Raw genomic sequence first — 19940 nt, 5'->3', positions numbered from 1 at the left:
AGTGTAAACTGACACTTTGTCCCTGACACGTCCAACACTGACTCTAGAGGGAAACCTAGAGCATCATGGTTTGAAGCCTGGGGCCACTGACCAAGCATCAGTATTTGATGAGTTGGGAATGAGAATGTGTTGTCCAACACAGCACTTTATTACTTCTGCGCTGTATAATTAAAGTTTGCTTGCTTGTTAATAGCAGCAGATCAATGCCTATGGTTTTGAAATGACTTGTTCAACAGCCACATATGGCTGAAACGTTTGAGTGTACTTACATTTCCTGATCACATTCCTGTTCCCCAGAGGACAAACCCTTTTGATTAATGACCCCATGACCTTTCTTCTAGCTACACCCTTAGGACTAATTTTTTACATTTTTAGCTCCATTACTGGCTAGGCTGCAAAAATATCTAAATCATCAGTGTGTTGTTTCTTCTGTCAGATTCCTGGCACAAACTGTTCCCAGTCCAGATGTTGGACTTTGTCTGTGCAACTATGAGCTGTGTGTGGTGCTTATGTGTTAAAGACAAACCAGCCTGCCAGCTCTGCCCTCATTTGCATCTGCTAATGGCTCTATGATGCCAGTTTCTGATCACTGCAACTACACATTTAAATTCCTGCTTCATTGCCAGATGCTCCTCTCTCTCTCTCTCTCTCTCTCTCTCTCTCTCTCTCTCTCTCTCTCTCTCTCTCTCTCTCTCTCTCTCTCTCTCTTTCTCTCTCGTCCAGGGATTCCTGTTTCCATCCTGTAACAGCAGCTCTGATCGTGCTCTGCATCAGAAAACACTTGCTGAGGTTAAACAGGAGACATGAAGCTGCCGCTGATAATGATGTCTTAGTTAGTCATGATGTACATTTATGCTCAATCATTGCAGCCATGAACGTGTCATTCCACAACCATGCGTTTTCAGGGTTTCCTTCAGATTTTGGAACCTGGCTGCGGGGAATCACATCAAGGAACTGACAATTTATAGAAAATGGTCTTACAGTTATATTTGGTTGAAAGGCTTTGCTCTTTGAGGGAGCTTATACAGCAAAAAATACCAAACACTCAATACATAAGGACGAGTTTTGGGAGGTGAACTTTGCTCGTATGAGCATATCAGCAGAGTAGTCAGTATCAAGTGGCAGGTTATACTGTGCATGAGGACATTGTCTTGTCAGGGAAGGGCCTTCCTCAAAGTCTATATACATGTAATTCTTGTGACGACTGGGAACACTTGTATCTACCGAACCGTGAGGTGCAGTTGAAAGCTCTGGAATAGGCTAGTAACCTTGAGTGAGTTTTTTCTTTTTCCAAATACACTCAAGACCTTGAGGACATTTTGACCAATTCGTACTTCTTCAAAAAGCTGCTAAGACTTGGTTTTAGGGTGGTTTTGGATGGCGGAGCATCTTAAGCTTCTGTAATGTAACACATACCCGAATGAATGAGCATGGTACACTGTAGTTGTTATGCAAGCTATATGATCAAATTCTTCTGGGATTTGATTTGATCACTCAAATGTAAAGAGTAGAAAGCATGGACTGTATATAAGAAGTGGACGTGGTCGTCGTGACGTCATCTATTGGTTTGTGGACTTCGGTTTTGAAGCCTCGAGTTCAACATTTTTACCATCGCCCAGGGCTTGAAGTGAAAAGTACTCCTATTATTCACATGTTGGCGTGAATCGGCTATAGTATCAGCAATCTCTTGCTGCATATTCCTATTTATTAATTTTTTCTTTAAGCATGTTTTGTGATTTTATTTTTATTATACTTAGGCTAGGCTAACATAATGTTAATACTTAAGTTGTATTAACCTGTTATTTGTAGCCTTTACTATTATTTGTAGCCTTTAGTATCACACTATAATATATTGTAGGATGTCTTCCAAAATACCAAACGTATGGATTACATTTTGTACTCCTCATTTGCAAGTGCCTTCATCATTTCAAGTATTGATTGTAAAAATAAATGTTATTGCAATCAAAATGATACAAATAACTTTCATGAACGGAAAACAAACTGGTTTAAGTTCTGAGAAGAAAACATGGACAACTCCCAGACTGTACAACGTCGTTGTAGCGACCTGTCAATCACAGGTAGCTCCGCCTCATGAACTCAAAGTTTGACTCTGGCAGCTGTGGTTCCTGAAGACAGGAGTAGTCGTCCTGAGCTTTCTTGAGAGACACAGCCAATTTAGGCTTCTCCTTTAGTGTTTCGATCTGCCGGGTCAAAGCTTCCTGGAGCTCGACACGGTGCTTCTCACACCTGGTCTTTCTTTTTCCCACAGCAGAGGCGATCTAATCAACGCTCTGATGTAACTCTAAGATTCCTGTCATGTTCTGTTTTAAGGAATCTTCAAGTTCTGCCTTGCTCTCTGACTGCTGTTCTTGGACAGCCATCTACCATTCACTGGAGTTTAGTGATAATTAGTTAACTGGTTCTCAGAGATGGTATCATTTGTCTTTGACGGGATCTCTTCACGGTGCTCATAGAGAGAGAGCGGTGTTTAGATTTTATTCCGTCATATTCTGTCTCCATGACAATGAATTTAGCCCATATGTCTGCATTCTCCGTCTTTCAAATCTGCATGTCGTACATCAGACGCTCCTCTTCAACAGAAACGTCCTCAGAGGGACAATTCCTTGGGAGCCATGAAAAGCCCAGGAGAGAAAAGTTGTCCTGATATCTCTTTGTCCATTTTCTTATCCTGAAAAAATGGCTGAACCTGACTGATATGTGGCTTCAATGTACCTGGGATAAAACCTGGCTTTTTATGTTCCTACACCAACTGTCCTTTATTAATGCTAGTAGTGTGTCCAACATCTAGTCAACAGGTTAATTATGAAAGTAGAGAATCATCATGATGAGTTTATGATTCAAGTATTCTTTCCCTTTCTCCTCGTGGTAATATAGCCACATCTTTAGTTTTTGTTTTATTTGGCCAGGCACAACATTAAAACTACCTGCATGACTAGATACCAAAACTTGAGTTGTGTGTAAAACATAGACTGTATATTTGAAGTGGACGTTGTCATTGTGATGTCACCCATTGGTTTGTGGTTTTGAAGCCTTGAGTTCTGCGTTTTTGCCTTCAACATCTTGTTTTTTTTGCAACCAGTGAACCAGTGACCATATTTGGACTGCAGAGGAGTGACATAGAGACGCTGTATACGGCTCTGGTAGTGGTTGCGACATGTCAATCACAAGGTAGCCCCACCCTATAGCATCACTGCTTTTCGGTCTATTTGACTCTAAATGAACCATTATCTACTAATTGAACATCGTGCTGTGTTGAAGAAGACTTGAAACTAGAGATTGAGACCATAAACACATGTTTACAATGTTTACTGAGGTAATAAATCAAGAAAGAAGTAGAGTCATTTTCTCATAGACTTCTATACAACCAGACTTCTTTTTGCAACCAGAGGAGTCGCCCCCTGATGGTCAGTAGAGAGAACGCAAGTTTAAGACACTTCCACATTGGCTTCACTCTTCAGAACAGGAGGTTGCCGCAGGATGTAAAGTATGTTTTTTAGGTGATCTGACCCTTTAAGTGATCTGACCCTTTCAGTCATCTGTCGTGCCCTGAGTTTTCAAAGGCTTTCCAAGAGTTCAACTCCTGCATGGAGGTCTTGGTCTTTTATTAGATAATAAAACATGATTAAAATAAGCTTGGCTGTGAGCAGGGTTTTAGCAATAACAAGGTCAGCGTTTGGTTCTACTGAAAGACACTCAAATGACAGAGGCAATCGGGGCTTAGCCCAGACTTCTGTGGGATGTCCAAGGGGTTTCTCCCACAGAGAGGCAGACTATCTGTACAAGACTCCCGTGACAGGTCTGGTACACAGACATGTGAATGTGCAAAGTTCTCTAAATCATGATGCACATGCCATATAAGAACACATCTGTTTGTACCAAAGGTTCATGCATGAGGCTTCTTGAATGAGCTTGTTTTCTTTAAAAACAACATGCACAGAGAAGTAGATGAATTTACACCTCAATCCTCATGCCTCAAAAAGATGAAAACATGAAAAAGACTTTTCTTCATTGTTTTAACGTTTATGTTTAATTAACAACTGTCATAAGAGAGAATCAACATTTTAATCTGGTTTTGAAATGAGTCCAACAACGGATACAAGCGGAAATCACCACATATCTCTTCATTCGATTTTTGACATTATGTAAATTATAGACTAAATACGTCAAGTGTTTAGACAGTAAAGATTTGAATTGTCTTGATTTGAAAAGAATAATCTGTAGCTTCAGTATCTCTGCATTTCACTCCAAAGATGGGAGACTTTGATTATGTCGATGACAGCTTCTCGGTTCCACGTGTTGATTAACAAAGACCACATCCTGACACATAGGAGCTCAGGTCTTGGTTCTCGCAGTGACGGCGCCAGGCCACCCTGAAACTAGGGATGCACCGATCCACGTTTTTCACTTCCGATACCAATACAGATATCTGAGGTTTAGTATCGGCCGATACCGATCTAATAGAGAAAAACAGTGCTGAATCGATTAAAAAAACGCAGCCGACGCTACGCGCCCCCAGGTTGTCCATCGCTTTTCTCATGTTGCTGGCGTTGTCCCTCAGAATCACGTGGATTTTGCTCAACAGAATTTGCCACTTGTCAAACATTTCCTTCAGGCTAGCTGCTATCGCTTCGCTGGTGTGTGACCCACGAAAGTTTGTTGCATTTAACATTGCACTGTGTGGCACAAAAGTTTCATCCAGCCAGTGTGCTGTTAAACTTAAAAGTGACACAGGGGAAACGTCGGAGCTCCAGATGTCTGTCGTGAAACTTATCGATTTGACATCTTTTATCTCCTTCAATATGTGTTTGCACACTTTACCGTGCAGTTCAGGTAGCGCCGTCTCCGACAAATATTTTCGGCTTACCATGTCGTAGCGTGGTTCCAGGTGGTTAACTAGCAGCCGGAATCCCGTATCCCCGACAACTGAGAGCGGCTGCCCGGTTCCAGATGGCTGATCCTTTCGCTCGCTCCATTTTGAAAACAATCTATGCGGCCAGTTCGCTAGCGCATGACGTTACGCAGAGCACAACGCATATAATTGGACTGAATAGATTTGTCTTTATGGATCGGTCACATTGTCACCGATACCCGATCTAGAATTTTTTCCTATATCGGGACCGATACAGATATTGATATCGGATCGGTGCATCTCTACCTGAAACCAGACAGAGGGACATAACTCATCTCTCCACATATGAAAGTTTGTGAATGCATCACGGTCACATGATCAGATCTTACCAGGCTCCGATACCATTGGGATCCCGAACGACGCGCTTGGCACAATTGATCGCCACACTGACATCATCAGTCAGAAGCTCTGTGATGAAAAGAAAAATCAGGATTTGAATGGTAATTCAAAAAAGTGGACATTATGGACAGCATGTGCTACGTAATGAGTGAAGAAACCAGCCTCTCAAAAGGTCAGTAATAATAACTTCATTGGTAAATGGTCTACATTTATATAGTGTTTTTATCCAAAGCACTTTACAATTTGTCTCTCATTCACCCATCCGCTTAAGTCCTCTTTCCTCGAGACTTGATACTTTCTGATAGATAATGCATATGCTACTTTATTACAAAGAGCTCTGTGCTAAACAAGTTGACAGTGCCTCTTTGACATCTTCCTTTTGCGCTGCATAAGGACCCAACAACCTCCATCAAAAGGACTGTGCATCCGTTAGTAGAAGAGAAACCCAGATCAAAAAAGTGCTCAAGGCTATTGCTGATTCTTGTTTATCGCGACATAGCAACAATTCGGGGGCATTGTTCGGATGATCCAGTAATCTGAAAAATGCCATTGGACAGAAAGCCCATTTGCCAAAATAAACGTCCATCGACTAGGCTAACTTCTCCTATGGGATGCATACTTGGAAATTAATTTGTGAGCGGAGGGATTCAGTTGGTTGCAATCTGCACCCACATCGCTAGGTGCCACCAAATCTTTGGCACTGTCCTTTTAAAAGTGTTACTAAGTAAGCTACATTTATTTATATAGCACTTTTTACAGACATTATTACCAAAGTGCTGTACAAGGGTATTATACTACATAAAGGCCATTCGAGCTGCAGAGTTGGTAAGAATTCTCCATGGGAGACACTTACATAATATAGAACATTTTGATTTACTGATAATAGTAGAAACATAATACTGATTATTGCAACTTTAAAGCTTGGTGGCAGATCAGATACAATGGTGACAACAACTTGCATGATAACATGGCAGGTAAAAAAATAGGAGGAAAATGACCCTCTGCAGTTAAAGTTTTGGGTGTGGTGGTTTATCACTGACCGCTGCACCTGATGTTACAGGCATTCGATGTGGGGGTCTGGCCATTATTACACCACCAGCGGCTGTTGATCTGGAAGATGCCGTAATCAGTTGATCCGTCGGTGTTGAGGTTGATTGTCTTGGTGTTGTAATTCGACTCCCACTTGCTCAGACAAACCCCTGAAGAGGAAACAGAACAGGTGCACATATAAACCCCTTGAAAACTCAATATCGGGCATCAAAACCCATTTGGGAAGATCCAGCCAACTCCATGACAACTTGCCCACTAATAAAGATTTTGAGATTGATTTTCATACTGTATCAAAATTAATGGAAACCAATGGCTAGCTCTTGCGGTGGAAAACATATTTTGGAATTTCTAATATTACAATACATTCTTTGGTACGACAAGCTTTTCAGATTTGAAGTTATGCAAAAAGTACACATGAATTGTAGTGAGTAGGCTGGTATGGTCCTAACTGATGTTATCTTGCACAATAATAATACAAATGTACAGCAAATTAGTAATATTTTTCTGCTCCAGACACAGTATCTGCAGACTGACGGTATAACACTTACAGTTAGCCAGGCTGTGGCCTCGGTAGCCGTCCATCCCATGATCCTTCAGCACTCGGGCCCATTCACAGCTGTTGTATACCCTAGCGCTGGCAACAGCCACCAAAAGCAGAAACACTAGACCCCTCATATTTGACTCTCTGCTGGACTGAATATTTCCACAGCTGCTAAACGTCCTTTTTATAGTCAAGAAGCTCTGCTGAAACCACTGTGGCCGCTTTATTGCACACTAACTCTTTGTTTTCTTTGAACCTCGTCCAATTCCAACAGAGCTCTTGAAAGAGGTGGAGATTCAACTTTCCACTCAGTTTGAATCCGGGTTTTTGTGTTTCAGGTTTGATCAGCTGTTTGTTTTCAGGCTTACTATGTTATCAGTGTGAAAAGAAAGACTGAAGTGAAAGACAAGGATAAGTTGGAGATCTGGCACAAATTCACCTATCAATGAAAATTAAACTCTTAAGGCAACCATGACAAATTATTCTCAGTCTAATAAGTGTCCAACTTGACTTAACAAAAGAACAAATTAATGTTCACTTACAGTATTTCTCATCAAAAGTTTTAAGTTTGTTCACATCTATATTCACTAGCAAGCAGTCTTTATCTTGACTGCCTTTGTTGCCACAATACTACCTTTTTTGTGTCACCATCTGTAAATCAGTGGCACATAACATGAAATCGTGAGTAATGTGTATCGCCATAGACTGTATGTAAGAAGTCGACATAGTCACCAGAACGTCACCCATTGGTTTGTGGTTTTGAAGGTTGGCATTTTAGCCGTCAACATTTATTTTTTTTTTAGCCAGGGAGTGACCATGGACGAGAGGGTGGGGCTGGAGAAGACCTGCTGGGACCATGTACCATTAGCACAAGTCACCAGCTAGCGCTAGCCAGCAAGCTTGGTTAGAAAGGTGCATAATTCTATGATTATTATTATCACCTTCTTAAAGTATAATTACACTAATAAATCTTAAAACATTTGACCAGAGCAGCACTTACTCTCTAAATTTAAATTGATTTAATGCAGGGGCGGGCCAGCGGGTCTGGTTCCTCATCTTAAATAAATGTAAATAATTTATTTTCATACTCATTTATATTTTCATACCAGTATCTTGGTCCCCACTAATGTCTGACTTAATGTCCCAGTGAAACGGAAGTTAGAGAATCTTTAGCTTCTGTAGTGTGACATATTTCACAGTGAAACAAATAATATGAGCGCTTCATAGTTACAAGCTAAAAAGTGTGTGGGTTTACGGTAGAATTTAGTGCGATACAAAGCTACATAGGACATTTGGCTCCACACACACCTCTTGGACCGTTGCCTATTAGATCAGGAGGAGAACAAGCGAGAAATGAAAGGGAAATTGCAGATTTCCAACCGGCTCTATGTTGTTGCCCGGTCTCCCTTCATGTCGCCAGTGCTCAAGATCTCTGCTCACCCGACGCCAAAACATGCCTTTTTGCATCATTTGTTACATTTCAGATGTTCATCTGCTGTACTGTCATGCTGCACTGACACCGATTTGGTTGAAAATCTGCAACGTTTCTCTTGAATGAATTAGACCTCAGCCACATTGTTTTGGAAATGAAAGCAAAAGTTTTTGCCCACTGATATCCAAACACATGTCTTCTTATCTCTCCGTATTGCTACTTCAGCCACACAGACTGTATATAACAATAGACGTAGTCATCGTGACATCACATTTTGGTTCGTGAACTGTCGTTTTGAAGCCTGGAGTTCGAGGTTTTTGCCGTCGCCATCTTGGATTACAGCTGTCGCCATGTTATCTTTTTTGCAACCAGTGAACAGAAATACCATAAATAGAATGCAGAGGAGTGAAGTAGAGATGCAGTGTACGGCTCTGGTAGTGGCAGCAAACTGTCAATCATAGTAAGCCCGCCCTAAAGCATACTCTGCTTTATGGTCTATTTGAATTGTTACGGCCTATATAGTGTGCCTAGGAGTACACAGGAAGTAACATAAAACGTGATAGAAAACCATGGCAAAGGTTTTTACTTGGTCAGGCACAAAATTAAAACTACCTGCATGACTAGATACCAAAATTTAAGTTGTGTGTAAAACAAGACGTAGTCCTCGTGATGTTGGTTTGTGGATTGCCGTTTTGAGGCCTTGAGTTCTACGTTTTGGCCGTCGCCGTCTTGTTTTTTTTGCAACCAGTGAACCAGTGACCATATTTGGAGGAGTGACATAGAGATGCCGTATACGGTTCTGAAGTAATGGTTAGCGGCTTTAGAGAGGACGGACACAAAACGGAGGACTTTCCTTTTCTTATTAATGTTTATTTTGTTCTGTATGTTGCACCCTTAAAATGAACTGTCCAAAAACACATCCATCTTTGTTTTGCAACTTTTATTTACAAATCCCACGGTTAAGCACAAGCACATTTTGCCTTCAGCCTGCATACATCACGTTCTCTAAAAACGACAGCACTCTCTTCTAAAGGGTCAGTGCAACAACTTTCTTCCCTTTACAGTTAGTAAGCATACAGTTAGGTAATGTTATTAACTACTGAAGTAATACAAATATGAATGAACTTAAACACATATTTAAAGCAAATGAGTTTACATAGACAAGCTGATATTAAATCAGCAAGAAATATGAAATGACATACAGTATTTCAGTGCGCTACATGTACAACAAGTTAACAGACATAAACTATAAAGGAACAAAACATGGATTGCTCTCCAGTACAACAGAGACTTCAGACACCAGCAGAGCTACGAGTGAGAACAGACAACAACGAAACAGAGGAAACGAGTGAGAGATGAGTGTTGACCACATTTATGGACCCATAATCTAGTAAACCTTTGTGTGTGTAAGTGTTGATTTTAAAGTAAATATGAGGTGAGAGAGAGAGAAGAGAGAGAGAGAGAGAGAGAGAGAGAGAGAGAGAGAGAGAGAGAGAGAGCAAGACCCGCAGCACTGTAACTAAGTCTGAAAAATAAAACTTCTAAAACTTTCCAGGAAACGTGTGTTTGAGTTTATAGAGAACGATTTTAGAGAAGATCTTAAGTATCAAACACGACCTTTCATTATTAAAGACTACTTGAGAGTCTCACCAGCAAGGATTTGGCATTTCTGCTTTTTTGCTGCACTGAAAACATACCGAAACGTACCGAACCGTGGCACCACTGTATCGTATTGAACCGAACCGAGAATTTTGTGAACCGTTACACCCCTAGTGTGTATTGAACTAGGAGTATAATGTCATTCAACCCATACTAGACCTCTTAGGTTTGGCGTTCCCCAGACCAGATAGCCTGCTGGGCTCTGAAGCTAGCTAACGCTACAGAAACCACAGATACAGAGTGTCTACACGCGGCCCCTCCGGTCACAGTCCCTGAGGCTTCTTGGCTACGGCTCGGAGCTAAGCCTAAAGCCCTGGTCAGCTCCACTCCATCACATCATGAGCCCTCCTCTCGCACCAGGACTCTCTATACCATGCTTTACACTAGCACCGTGGTGAGCTTTGGTCCCCCGTTCTCTCAGTCCTTGCCCGTCCACTCCACCACCGCTGGTTAAATCCTCGGCTCCATCCACGTGTATTACATGTGCAATGTTGTCGCCTCGTCCCCTCTTCAACCCAACGACACTGATAACTGGGGCCTCCATAATCCGGAATACCCATTTCTTCAACGCGGCCACACACTGTTTCCCTGGAGCAACGGCTCAAGACATCCTGCTGAAACTGCCTGGCCTACTGCACACCCTCCCATCTACCATTCGGCAAATTATCGTTCATGTGGGAATCAACGATAAAGCCCTCCACTGCCCTCCACTGTCCTCAGCCTCCACACTTGGCTCCAGGCCGCCTGCAGGACCAACAATGTGAGCTTCATTGACAATTTTAATCTGTTTTGGGACTGCTCTTCCTCTTTTAAGAACGATGGTATTCATTTTAACAAGCTGAGTAGCCGCCTGCTAGCGGCTAATTTACAGCATGCTGTACAATCTTGTCCAAATGACTGACTATTTACTTTCCACACACATGTCCCTCCCTCTTCTTCTACGCTGCCACCTCATAGCACAGTTTCCTGTGACTGCTCCCCCTACTGGCCCTTCCTGTCATCAACCCCTTCAGCTGCATCTCTCCCCATCCAGACTATTGTGACAGAGAGGCTGCCCTGTTCACACCGCATTCATAAAGCCATAAACAAGAACAACCTTTGCTACATCTGTCCCAATGGTATTCATATTGGTTCCCAGCACAAGTTCACCATCTACAGCCCCACTTCTGTCAATTCCATCCCATCTCTGTGGGCTCAGCACCGGCGTACAACCACTCCCTCATTACGTCATCATACCAAACAGCACATGAATCCAGCCAACCTCAGAACCCTCCCCAAATCCTCACAACCAATCACAAAACACTCCATGAAACTTGCTCTGTTCAACACCTGGTCACCAAGCAACAAAAGCCCAATCATCAATGAATTCATCACTTACAACAATCTTGTCACTGAAACTTGGCAAAAGCACCTGGACTACTATGCACTCAACCTAACCACCCCCATTGGATATCATTACCTGGACAAACCACGCCCTGATGGCCGTGGTGGAGGAATTGCTGCTCTTTACCGCCAACACATCAAAACCAGCCTGACTAACATCGAAAGTCCATCCTCATTTGAACAGCTCACATTCAAACTCTCTGGTCCTAAACCCCTGGTCATTGCAATTATCTACCACACCCCCAAACCCAACCCTGCCTTCCTCTCCGACATATCAGAATTCCTTACCCAGCCCTTCCATCCTGTTGCTTGGTGATTTCAACATCCACGAGCCAAAGAATTTCTGGACAATGCTTCAACCTCACCCAACACATCGACTTCCCCACCCACAACCGCGGTCACATCCTGGACCTGGTCTGTTCCACTGGAATCACCATCAACCAACTCTCCGGCTATGACCTCACCATCTCCGACCACCTAGCCATCATCATGGAGATCCACATCCCCAACCCAGAACCCAAACTCAAGCGCACCATCACGCTCCCCAATATCAAGTCTGTCTGCCTCTCATCCCTGTCAGCCTGTCTCACTGAAAAATTCTCCACACTCACCCCCTCCCTTAGCCCCTCCCCCTCAGACCTGGTCAACCTCTATAATAACACACTATTGTCCTGCCTTGATCAGCTTGCCCCTCTCAAAACCAGAACTGTCTCTTTCACCCACACTGCTCCCTGGTTCACCCCGGAACTCCGCTGCATGAAAACCCGGAAACGCAGACTAGAGCGACTCTCCAAAAAAAAAACGGCCTCACAGTTCACACCCTGGCTCACAAGGAATACATACAGCAATACAAACTGGCTCTCAACTCTGCTCGCTCCACCTACTACTCTGGCATCATCCACTCTGGTTTCGCCAACCCTGAGGTCCTCTTCTCCACAGTAAACAAACTCCTCAAACATATGGACAATCTCTCCCACTCCTCCATAGCAGAGAAATGCAACTCCTTCCTGTCGTTCTACAAAGCAAAAATTGATACCATTTACAACCAACTGGCCACTTCCAGCCCTGCTCCGTCCAACCCTGTATATAAATCCTCCACTAAATGACCGGTCACTCTCCCGATTCTCTCTCATCTCCCCCTCAGATCTCAATAAATCACTCTCTGGCATGAAGACTCCAACCTGCGACCTGGACCCTATCCCTTCCACTTTAATTATGGCCTGTCTCCCCGCCCTCCGCCCGCACCTCCTCTCTATCATCACCTCTTCTCTGTCTACTGACTCCGTTCCTCCCGCCCTCAAACTGGCCTCTGTCACACCCATCCTCAAAAAACCTGGCCTTGACCCCGACATCCACAACAACTACAAACCCATCTCCAATATCCCTTTTTTATCTAAAATATTGGAACGCGCTGTTGCCCTTCAACTGAAAACCCACCTGTGTTATGTGGTGTAGTAGCTGGACCCAAACGCACACTCGCACAGCAGGTTTAATCCAGCCAAGGACTTTATTTCAAAAGCAAGTTCAAAACAAAAACACAAACAAAAAAACCTGGACTCAAACCAACTGTATGAACCATTTCAATCCGGATTCAGATCTCATCACAGCACAGAAACTGCCCTCATCAAAGTCACCAACGACCTCCTTCTCTCAGATGACCACTCCCTCAACATCCTGGTACTGCTCGACCTCAGTGCAGCCTTCGACACCATCAACCACTTCATCCTCCTTTCCCATTTCAAGTCCTCCCTCCACATCACTGGCACAGCCCTCTCCTGGTTCAAATCATACCTCTCCAACCGTGAACAGTTCATTACCATCAACAAATTCAAGTCTGACACAGCCCCAGTCTCTCATGGTGTCCCCCAAGGTTCAGTACTCGGTCCCCCCCTCTTCATCCTCTACCTGCTCCCCCTTGGCGACATCATCCGCCACCATGGTCTCCACTTCCACTGCTATGCTGATGACACCCAGCTCTACTTCTCCACCAAATCCATCACCCCCACCATCCACTCCACCATCACCAACTGCCTCACAGATATAAAAATCTGGATGCAAGCCAACTTCCTCAAACTCAACAGCGACAAATCTGAAATCTTCATCATCGGCCCCAAATCACTAAACAAATTCCAACACAACTTCTCCCTCTGCATTGGTGGCAACACTGTTCCTGCCTCCACACATGTCCGTAACCTTGGTATAATTTTTGATCAAACCCTCTCCTATGAACGCCACGTCAATCACATCACAAAAAACACCTTCTTTCATCTCAAAAACATCGCCGGTCTCCGCCCCTCCCTCTCCTCTGCCCCTCCCTCTCCTCCGCTGCCACTGAAACGCTCATCCACGCCGTCATCACCTGTCGACTGGACTACTGCAATTGCATCCTGTATGGCTCACCCACCAAAATCATCAACAAACTTCAATACATCCAGAACTCAGCTGCCCGTCTGCTCTCCCACTCCCGTACCAGAGACCATATCACCCCAGTCCTCCAAAACCTCCACTGGCTCTCCATACAGCAAATAATCCACTTCAAAATCCTCCTCATCACATATAAAGCCCTTCACAACCTCGCCCCTCCATACCTTTCAGACCTCCTGCACCGCCACACTCCCAACCGCAACCTCAGGTCCGCCGACGCCAACCTCTTTACCCCCCCTACTCTGTCCAAGCATCAGACCTGGGGGGACAGGGCCTTCTCAATTGCTGCCCCCTCCCTCTGGAACTCCCTCCCCCAACACCTCAGACATTCTCCGTCACTCGCCACTTTCAAAACTGCACTTAAAACTCACCTATTTCAATCTGCTTTTAACCTGTAAAGTCAGATATGTATGTTTTCTTTCTTTCTTTTTGTGGTATGATTTTGTTCTTATCATAAATGCTTTTATTGTTTTTTTTTATCATGTTAAGTGTCTTTGAGTGCCTTTTAAGCACTATATGAATCAAATTATTATTATTATTATTATTATTATTATAAACTCATGTTTGCAATGTTTACTGAGGTAATAAATCAAGAGAGAAGTAGAGTAATTTTCTCATAGACTTTTATACAACCAGACTTCTTTTTGCAACCAGAGGAGTCGGCCCCTGATGGTCAGTAGAGAGAACACAAGTTTAAGACACTTCCACATTGGCTTCACTCTTCAGAACCGGAGGTGGCCCCCTGATGTAAATTATTATAAAGCATGTTTTTTGGGTGATCTGACCCTTTAAGTCATCTCTCATCTGAGTCCTCAAAGGCTTTCCAAGAGTTCAACTCCTGCATGGAGGTCTTGGTCTTAGACTAGATTAAAATAAGCTTGGCTGTGAGGCCAGGGTTTTAGAAATAACAAGGTCACTGTTTGGTTCTACTGAAAGACACTCAAAGGACAGGGGCAATTAGGGCTTAGCCCAGACTTCTGTGGGATGTCCAAGGTTTTTTTTCCAACAGAGAGGCAGACTATCTGTACAAGACTCAGATGTCTGGTACACACAAGAATTTCAGCATTTGTACTTTAGATAAGACATGTGAATGTGCAAAGTTCTCTAAATCATGATGCACATGCCATATAAGAACAAATCTGTTTGTACCAGCGGTTCATGCATGAGGATTCTTGAATGAGCTTGTTTTCTTTAAAAACAACATGGACAGAGAAGTAGATTAATTTACACCTCAATCCTCATCCCTCAAAAACATGAAAACATGAAAAAGACATGTAGAAATTACCTCAGATATCTCTTCATTGTTTTAACGTTCATGTTTAATGAACAACTGTCATAAGAGAGAATCAACATTTTAATCTGGTTTTGAAATGAGTCCAACAACTGATACAAGCTGAAATCACCACATTTCTAGATTTTTGACATTATGTAAATTATAGACTAAATACATCAAGTGTTTAGACAGTAAAGATTTGAATTGTCTTGATTTGAAAAGAATAATCTGTAGCTTCAGTATCTCTGCATTTCACTCCAAACATGGGAGACTTTGATTATGTCGATGACAGCTTCTCGATTCCACGTGTTGATTAAAGACCACATCCTGACACATAGGAGCTCAGGTCACGGTTCTTGCAGTGATTGCGCCAGGCCACCCTGAAACCAGACAGAGGGACATAACTCATCTCTCCACATGTGAAAGTTTGTGAACGCATCACGGTCACATGATCAGATCTTACCAGGCTCCGATGCCATTGGGATCCCGAACGACGCGCTTGGCACAATTGATCGCCACACTGACATCATCAGTCAGAAGCTCTGTGATGAAAAGAAAAATCAGGATTTGAATGGTAATTCAAAAAAGTGGACATTATGGACAGCATGTGCTACGTAATGAGTGAAGAAACCAGCCTCTCAAAAGGTCAGTAATAATAACTTCATTGGTAAATGGTCTGCATTTATATAGCGAAACCCAGGGCAAAAAAGTGGTCAAGGCTCTCGCTGATGCTTGTTTATCGCGACATAGTAACAATTCGGGGACATTGTTCGGATGATCCATTGTTCCGAAACCCTAATAATCTGAAAAATGCCATTGGACAGAAAGCCCATTTGCCCATCTAAAATAAACGGCCATCGACTAGACTAACTTCTCCTATGTGCAAAAAATCAAGTCATTAAGAGAACAATATTTTAGCAAAAAAGAATCAAACCTCCCATTCCCAGTGGAATTTGTTTGCATACACTAACACACCACTAGGTGCCTATCGGAAGAAATTGAGGTTAATTTCTTGTTCAAGGACGCAATCCACCCTACTGATGGAAATTTTTATAACATTACATTACATTACAGTCATTTAGCAGACGCTTTTATCCAAAGCGACGTACAATAAGTGCATTCAACACTGGTAATCAAAAGAACTACTAGTCACCAGAAGTCATAAGTACATTTCCTTTTCCAAACAAGCATCTAAGAGCATGAAGCAGAGCATAACTCAGAGCCAAAGTACAGGGCAGAAACAAGAAAAACAGTTAGTGCTATAAGTAATACGAATACAATAAGTGCAACAAGCTAGTATGAAAACAATAAGCGCTAAGTGGAAGGCTCAGGGTAGCACTTCCTGAAGAGGTGGGTTTTCAGCCTGCGCCAAAAGATGGGCAGCGACTCCGCTGTCCTGACGTCAGTGGGAAGTTCATTCCACCACTGTGGGGCCAGGACAGAAAACAGCCGTGACCGGGTCGATCGGCTGCCAGGACCTCTGAGCGACGGGGCAACCAATCGCACCGAAGCAGCAGAGCGAAGTGGTCGGGCGGGGGTGTAAGGCTTGACCATGGCCTTTAAACAAAAGTTTAAATAAGAGGATGTTGTTTTTTATCGCTAGGTGCCACCAAATCTTTGGCACTGTCCTTTTAAAAGTGTTAGTAAGTAAGCTACATTTATTTATATTGAGCTTTTTACAGACATTATTACCAAAGTGCTGTACAAGGGCATTATACCACATAAAGGCCATTAGAGCTGCAGATTTGGTAAGAATTCTCCATGGGAGACACTTACATAATACGGAACATTTTGATTTACTGATAATAGTAGAAACATAATACTGATTATTGCAACTTTAAAGCTTGGTGGCAGATCAGACGCAATGGTGACAACAACTTGCATGACAACATGGCAGGTAATAAAATAGGAGGAAAATTTCCCTCTAGTTAAAGTTTTGGGTGTGGTGGTTTATCACTGACCGCTGCAACCGATGTTACAGGCATTCGATGTGGGTGTCTGGCTGTTATTACACCACCAGCGGCTGTTGATCTGGAAGATGCCGTAATCAGTTGATCCGTCGGTGTTGAGGTTGATTGTCTTGGTGTTGTAATTCGACTCCCACTTGCTCAGACAAACCCCTGAAGAGGAAAACAGAACAGGTGCACATATAAACCCCTTGAAAACTCACATCGGGCATCAAAATCCATTTGGGAAGATCCAGCCAACTCCATGGCAACTTGTCCACTAATAAAGATTTTGAGATTGATTTCCATACTGTATCAAAATGAATAGAAACCAATGGCTAGCTATTGCAATGGAAAACATATTTTGGAATTTCTAATGTTACAATACATTCTTTGGTGCTTTTCAGATTTGAAGTACACGCATATGCAAAAAGTACACATAAATTGTAGTGAGTAGGGTATGGTCCTAACTGATGTTATCTTGCACAATAATAATACAAATGTACAGCAAATGAGTAATATTCTTCTGCTCCAGACACAGTATCTGCAGACTGACGGTGTAATACTCACAGTTAGCCAGGCTGTTGCCTCGATAGCCGTCCATCCCATGAGCCTTCAGCACTCGGGCCCATTCACAGCGCTGGTAGATCTTAGCGCTGGCAACAGTCACCAAGAGCAAAAACACTAGACCCCTCATATTTGACTCTCTGCTGGACTGAATATTTCCACAGCTGCTAAACGTCCTTTTTATAGTCAAGAAGCTCTGCTGAAACCACTGTGGCCGCTTTATTGCACACTAACTCTTTGTTTTCTTTGAACTTCGTCCAATTCCAACAGAGCTTTTAAAAGAGGTGGAGATTCCCCTTTCCACTCCGTTTGAATCTGGGTTTTTGTGTTTCAACTTTGATCAGCTGTTTGTTTTCAGGCATCAGAATCAGAATCAGCTTTATTGGCATACGCATACATGGAATTTGACTCCGGTTTACACATTGCTCTCAACGTACATACATCGAATATACAAATAAACAAGAAACATATAAAAACAAGGACATTAAAGACTACAAAGTAGAACAGAGAAACTAAGCATAAACATATAACATTTAACATTTACCTACTATGTACAATATAAATATTAATATATATCAAAGAATATATATATGAACATAAACAACAACAACAACAATGACAATGGGCAATGGATTTGGGATATTAGTGGAAATGGAGGTGCAGTTTGTCTGATTAATTGTTCATCAGAGTGACGGCCAGTGGTAAGAAGCTGTTTCTGGTTCTGGTAGTTTTGGTGTACAAAGCTCTGTAGCTCCTACCAGAGGGGAGGAGATGAACAGCTTGTGTCCAGGGTGTGAAGGGTCTGCAGTGATCTTTCCAGCCCATTTCCTGACTCCGGAGGTGTACAAGTCCAGGATGGAGGGCAGGCTGGAACCAATGATTCTCTCTGCAGACCTGACAATCCGTTCTAGTCTGTACCTGTCCTGTTTAGTGGCCGATCCAAACCACACAGTGATAGAGGAGCAGATAACAGACTGGATGATGGTGGAGTAAAACAGAATCAGCAGCTCCTGAGGCAGGTTGAACTTCCTGAGCTGGCGCAGGAAGTACAACCTCTACTGGGCCTTTTTCCTGATGGTGTTGATGTTGGAGGCTCACCCAGGTCCTGGGAGATTGTGAATCCCAGAAACCTGAAGGTCTCCACAGCAGACACAGTGCTGTTGAGTATGGTGAGGGGGGACAGTGTTGGGGGGGCTCCTCCTGAAGTCCACTGTCATCTCCACAGTTTTGAGCTTGTTCAGCTCCAGGTTGTTCTGACCACACCAGAGGACCAGCTGTTCAACCTCCCGTCTGCACGCAGATTCATCACCGCCCCTGATGAGGCCAATGACCGCTGTGTCGTCTGCGAACTTCAGGAGTTTAACAGTCGGGTCCTCTGAGGTGCAGTCGTTGGTGTAGAGGGAGAAGAGCAGTGGGGAGAGCACACATCCCTGGGGGGAGCCAGTGCTGATAGTCCGGGTGCTGGATGTGATTCCAGTGACCATATTTGGAATGCGGAGGAGTGATGTAGAGATGCAGTGTACTTCTCTGGTAGCGGCAGCAAACTGTCAATCATAGTAAGCGCGTCCTAAAGCATACTCTGCTTTATGGTCTGTTTGACTCTAAATGGACCATAATGTACTAAATGAACATCATGCTGTATTAAAGAAGACTTGAAACTAGAGATTGAGACCAGAAACTCATGTTTACAATGTTAACTGAGGTAATAAATCAAGGGGGGAGGAGGGTCATTTTCAAGTACTTGAACATGCCATTTCGCATTGCCTAGCACAAATTTGTTTTGTCAGGTTGTTATGGCTAAACTCAAAACAGAGCAGCTGTTGAATGGTGAAACCACAGTGACTCATACCGATACTGAGAGAAAAGAGAAAAGTCCACTGTTTCGTAATGTTTGCTCATACTGGCCGACAGTCAAAACCAACAGCAGACTGAATAAATATGATAAAAATACAAAACATTTCAACTTCATTTATCTCACCTGAACTGTGCACAGTTACCGTTCGGTCTCTTTAATGTGTTTCTGAGAAGTTCTATGGCATCGAGTCATGTTGGAGTGCACAGTAGTAGTTAGTAGCAGGATAAATTCATTGAAAACCTAAGCAAAAAAAAATATCCCACTTTCTCCTTACCCTCAATGCAACATTTGTACTGAACATCTCCTCTTAAACTTTATAATAATATACATAATCTAAGGAGAGATGTGTATAAACTGTATTGATTTTCTATTTGCAGAGAGAAGGTTTCCTGTTCTCTTCTTTCTTGGAGCAGCATCTTGTGGCTGTTAGAGTGCCTGCAGCTTTGTGAAGACTAGTTTTAGATCTCGAATGGTGGACATTTGTGTGTGTGTGTGTGTGTGTGTGTGTGTGAGGACATATTTCAACAGAGACAACATTTTG

At 43.0% G+C, this 19940-nt stretch overlaps 3 protein-coding genes across 4 annotated transcripts; 1 reads left to right on the top strand and 2 right to left on the bottom strand.

Moving 5' to 3' along the window:
- Positions 1 to 4064: 4064 nt before the first annotated feature.
- On the bottom strand, positions 4065 to 7110 carry LOC137869001 (lysozyme C-like). 2 transcript variants are annotated; one of them, XM_068706076.1, is made up of 4 exons: positions 6868 to 7110; positions 6310 to 6468; positions 5260 to 5338; positions 4065 to 4391 (listed from the first exon to the last, which is right to left on the bottom strand). In XM_068706076.1, the coding sequence occupies exons 1-4, from the start codon at positions 6992 to 6994 to the stop codon at positions 4322 to 4324; spliced, it is 435 nt and encodes a 144-aa protein (XP_068562177.1). In that variant the 5' UTR covers positions 6995 to 7110; the 3' UTR covers positions 4065 to 4321. The 2 variants fall into 2 exon arrangements, with proteins under 2 accessions (XP_068562177.1, XP_068562178.1); XM_068706077.1 differs by lacking the exon at positions 4065 to 4391 and adding an exon at positions 5158 to 5176.
- A 3329-nt stretch (positions 7111 to 10439) lies between these two features.
- LOC137868745 (uncharacterized) lies at positions 10440 to 14624 on the top strand. Its single transcript, XM_068705641.1, is given in 7 exon segments — positions 10440 to 10711; positions 11613 to 11976; positions 12039 to 12416; positions 12508 to 12773; positions 12858 to 13662; positions 13665 to 14141; positions 14577 to 14624. Coding segments are annotated over 7 exon segments (2610 nt in total).
- Positions 14625 to 15059: 435 nt separating this feature from the next.
- LOC137869000 (lysozyme C-like) lies at positions 15060 to 17719 on the bottom strand. Its single transcript, XM_068706075.1, has 4 exons — positions 17548 to 17719; positions 16993 to 17151; positions 15495 to 15573; positions 15060 to 15411 (listed from the first exon to the last, which is right to left on the bottom strand). Exons 1-4 carry the CDS (start codon positions 17672 to 17674, stop codon positions 15345 to 15347), a joined length of 432 nt encoding a protein of 143 aa, XP_068562176.1. The 5' UTR covers positions 17675 to 17719; the 3' UTR covers positions 15060 to 15344.
- Between the last annotated feature and the right edge of the window lie 2221 nt (positions 17720 to 19940).

This window comes from Cebidichthys violaceus, unplaced genomic scaffold, assembly GCF_023349555.1.
Source record: "Cebidichthys violaceus isolate CVI_PGR_0920_01 unplaced genomic scaffold, fCebVio1.0.p SCAF_12, whole genome shotgun sequence".
In the NCBI taxonomy this organism is placed as follows: domain Eukaryota; kingdom Metazoa; phylum Chordata; class Actinopteri; order Perciformes; family Stichaeidae; genus Cebidichthys; species Cebidichthys violaceus.
The sequence above is the reverse complement of the archived record's forward strand: the minus strand, read 5'-3'. Positions and strand labels throughout refer to the sequence as shown.